The sequence below is a fragment of the Capsicum annuum genome, chromosome 12 (assembly GCF_002878395.1).
Source record: "Capsicum annuum cultivar UCD-10X-F1 chromosome 12, UCD10Xv1.1, whole genome shotgun sequence".
Classification (NCBI taxonomy): Eukaryota; Viridiplantae; Streptophyta; class Magnoliopsida; order Solanales; family Solanaceae; genus Capsicum; species Capsicum annuum.
Genome location: NC_061122.1, coordinates 122606865 through 122610397, shown reverse-complemented (window position 1 = coordinate 122610397; position 3533 = coordinate 122606865). Strand labels below are relative to the sequence as shown.

The window sequence follows — 3533 nt, the reverse complement described above, 5'->3', positions numbered from 1 at the left end:
AAAAATCGATGTCGGAGGCTCCAATCAAGGGATTGAAGTCCGATATAGGGGGAATTGTACCATCCATTAGTGGAGTTAGTATAGGAGGCAATGGAAAATTGCAAAGGTAAAAGGCCATAGGGATATGCACTCCGATGAAGGTGTCTGAACTTATGCCAGCAAAGACGCGAGAATAGGAATGGTCGATTGTTTCAATTCAGCTAGGTTGAAGTTCTATTGGGCGGAAAAAGTAGATATTGCGGAAGCCAAGTCTGGGGCAAGTATTGGGGGCAACCTCGAAAGGAACAATCTATATGGAAGGATTTTGACATCCCAAAGCTAACAAATGCAGGATTTATTCTTGAATATATTGATCCAGAACAAGTGGGCGATCAGTTGATAGGTGATATTGTCTCAAAGGATATCAAAATAGAGGTGGAATACTGGTAAAATGCACTAGTTTGTTATGTCCTTAGAGCTCACCCCTCTTTTTTTTTATTCTGAACGGATTTATCCAGAGGATTTGGGGGAAATATAGATTAAATAAGATAACAACAATGAAAATGGAATTGTGTTAGTAATATTTGACATTGAGGATGGAAAAATGGAAGAACTATAGGGAGGTATTTACCACTTTGATAGTAAGCCATTTATTGTCAAGGCTTGGTTACCTGAGATGGAGTTCTTAAAAGATGAGTTATCGACAGTGCCGATTTGGATTAAGCTACCCAGACTGGATTTCAAATACTGGAGCCCCAAAGGCTTGAGAAAATTAGAAGTTTAGTAGGGCAGCTACTCATGGTGGATAAATCTACTGAGAAGAAATCAGGCTTAAGTTTTGCTCGATTATTAGTTGAGGTAAAAGTGGGGACTGAGTTACCAGATGAGGTATTGTTCAAAAATGAGAAGGGTAGAGTAATGGTACAGAAAGTTATATATGATTGGAAACCATTAATTTATGCTCACTATCATAGATATAGGCATGTGGGGGAGGATTGTAGGAAACTACAACCTAAACTAGTGGCCAAGCAGGATCCCAAGAAAACACCACAGGTGTCCCATCTACTTCTATTGTACTGACTACTAATAATTTTGCAATGCTAGACAAAAATGAGAAGGCAATATATGAATCTAAGGGGGAAAACATGGAAAAGGAGTGAGTACTGCCCCTAGGGGCATGGTTAATCTCTTAAGTTTGAATGTGAAAGGCTTGAATGGCCTCTCAAAGTAGAAGGAAGTTAAATTCGTCAACAATTAGCTTGAAGTTCATTTAATTTTATTTCTTGAGACTAGAATAAAGAACAATCTAGAAAAAATTGTTGCTACCATGTTTGGGGGATGGTAATATTGTTCAAACCATGATTCTCATTATAATGGGAGAATATGGGTTATTTGAAGTATGGATATATGCAATGTTACTAAATGCAGTGAAATAGATCAGGAAATAACTTTTCTGGTCAAGTATATACCTCTACAAAAGGAACTTTATGTAACCTTTGTTTATGGTTATAATGTTAGAGAAGATAGAGCTAGATTGTAAAGTTATTTTAATAGTACGAGAGATATGATTCAATTGCCTTGGTTAGTGTTGGGTGATTTTTATTCACTCTTGAATAATAATGACAGGATAGGTGGTAATCCTATGTTTATGACTGAAGTGGCTGATTTTCAGAATTGTATTACAACAACAGAACTAAAAAAGCTAGCCAATACTGGTTGCAATTATACATGGAAGGACAAGGGGGAAGATAGCAGAGTTTTCTCGAAGATAGACTCGGCTTTTGAAAATGGTGAATGGCTTGATGATATGCCAGATTGTAGGGAACAGTTTTTGGAAGAAGGAGTGAGTGATCACTCACCTATATATGTGAAATTAGAAGGAGTCCAAACAAGAAGGAAAACAGTGTTTAAATACTGCAACATGTGGAGTACTCATCCTAGCTATACATTAGTGGTACAAGGCGAATGGCATATACAAATTCAGGGGAACCATATGTTTAGTATGGTCAACAAGCTGAAGAGAAAAGCTAAGTTGAGGAACTTGCATGATTCCTACTTCAAAAACATTATGAATGAGGTAAGTGCAATAAGGAGAAAGCTACTGGTTGCCCAAGAGAAACTGCAGGTAGACCCTTTGAGCCTGCAACTATAGGAAAAGGACAACATAGCATCCAGAGTGTTTAAAAGAACTAGCTATGTAGCAGAAATGACTTTAGTAAAAAGAAGTAAAACCAATTGGTTGAGGTTGGGGGATGAAAATACAAAGTAATTTCATGCTATGATTAAGCAGAAGAGGTTGCAACAAACTATCACTCAACTACGTGGGAAGGATATGCAGATATGCATTGATCAAGGCAAAATTATGGATATTCTACTAAAGTACCATCAGAATTTGCTGGGAGAGAAAGGGAATGCTCATAGAAGTCCCATCTCAAAAGTGTTCCTGAATGCAAGACATAGACTGACTATTGAACAACAAATAGAGCTAGTTAAGACTTACACAAGGGAAGAGTAAAAAAGGCTACGTTCAGCATCAATATAAACAAAAGTCCAGGTCCTGATAGATATAGCAGTGGGTTTTTCAGAGACTCGTGGCATATTGTGGGGGAAGAAATTACAAAGACAGTACTAGATTTTCTTCATAATGGGAAACTACTTAAGCAAATGAATGCAACAGTGATAACTTTGATACTTAAGGTAAGCAGACCTGAATATGTAAGTCAATTTTGACCTCGTCATGCTGTAATATGGTCTACAAGTGTATATCTAAGACACTATGTACAATATTAAATATGGTACTATCAGACTTGGTAAGTGACACTCAGGCTGCTTTTGTCAAGGAGAGATGCTAATTCAAAATGTATTAATATGTAATGATTTGATGAGACACTATAGAAGGAAAACATCCCCAAGGTGTCTAATGAAGATAGACTTGCGTAAGCCATATAATATGGTGAAATAGGACTTCTTAGAGGAATTACTACCGACTTTTGGTTTTCCAGAATAGTTTTGTTTCCTAGTGATGACTTGTGTAACTACTACAAAATTTTCTTTAAGGATCAATGGAGAGAATCATGGATACTTCGAGGGGAAAAAGGATTGCAATAAGGGGACCATATATGCCCTCTGTTGTTTGTCTTGGTGATGGAATTTTAACTAGAATCCACAGGAAAATATGTGCTCTACCAGATTTCAAGTTTCATCAAATTTGTAAAAACTGAAGCTGACCCACTTAATATTTACGGATAATTTGATGTTATTTTGCAAGGGTAATGAAGCTTCTATGAAAAATATGCTAGAGGCACTGCATCACTTCTCCCAAGCACTGGTCTTAAGGCTAATATAGAGAAGTCTAACATTTATATGGCTAATGAATTATGTTGAAAATGTAAATATTTTAAACATTACAGGTTTTATGGAGGTGGCCTTTCCTATTAAGTATCTAGGTCTTCCACTTTCTCCAAATAAATGGAATAAGTTGGAATGCCATATACTAAGCCATAAGATTACAAAGAAGATTAAAACAGTGTTAACAAGAAACTTATCATATGCTG

General features: G+C 36.5%; 1 protein-coding gene across 1 annotated transcript; it reads left to right on the top strand.

The window, feature by feature from the left end:
- The first annotated feature begins 206 nt into the window (after nt 1-206).
- Nucleotides 207-3250, top strand: LOC107849225. The gene is made up of 2 exons (XM_016693854.2): nt 207-425; nt 1606-3250. Exon 2 carries the CDS (start codon nt 1622-1624, stop codon nt 2129-2131), a length of 510 nt encoding a protein of 169 aa, XP_016549340.2. The 5' UTR covers nt 207-425; nt 1606-1621; the 3' UTR covers nt 2132-3250.
- The last annotated feature ends 283 nt before the right edge of the window (nt 3251-3533 follow it).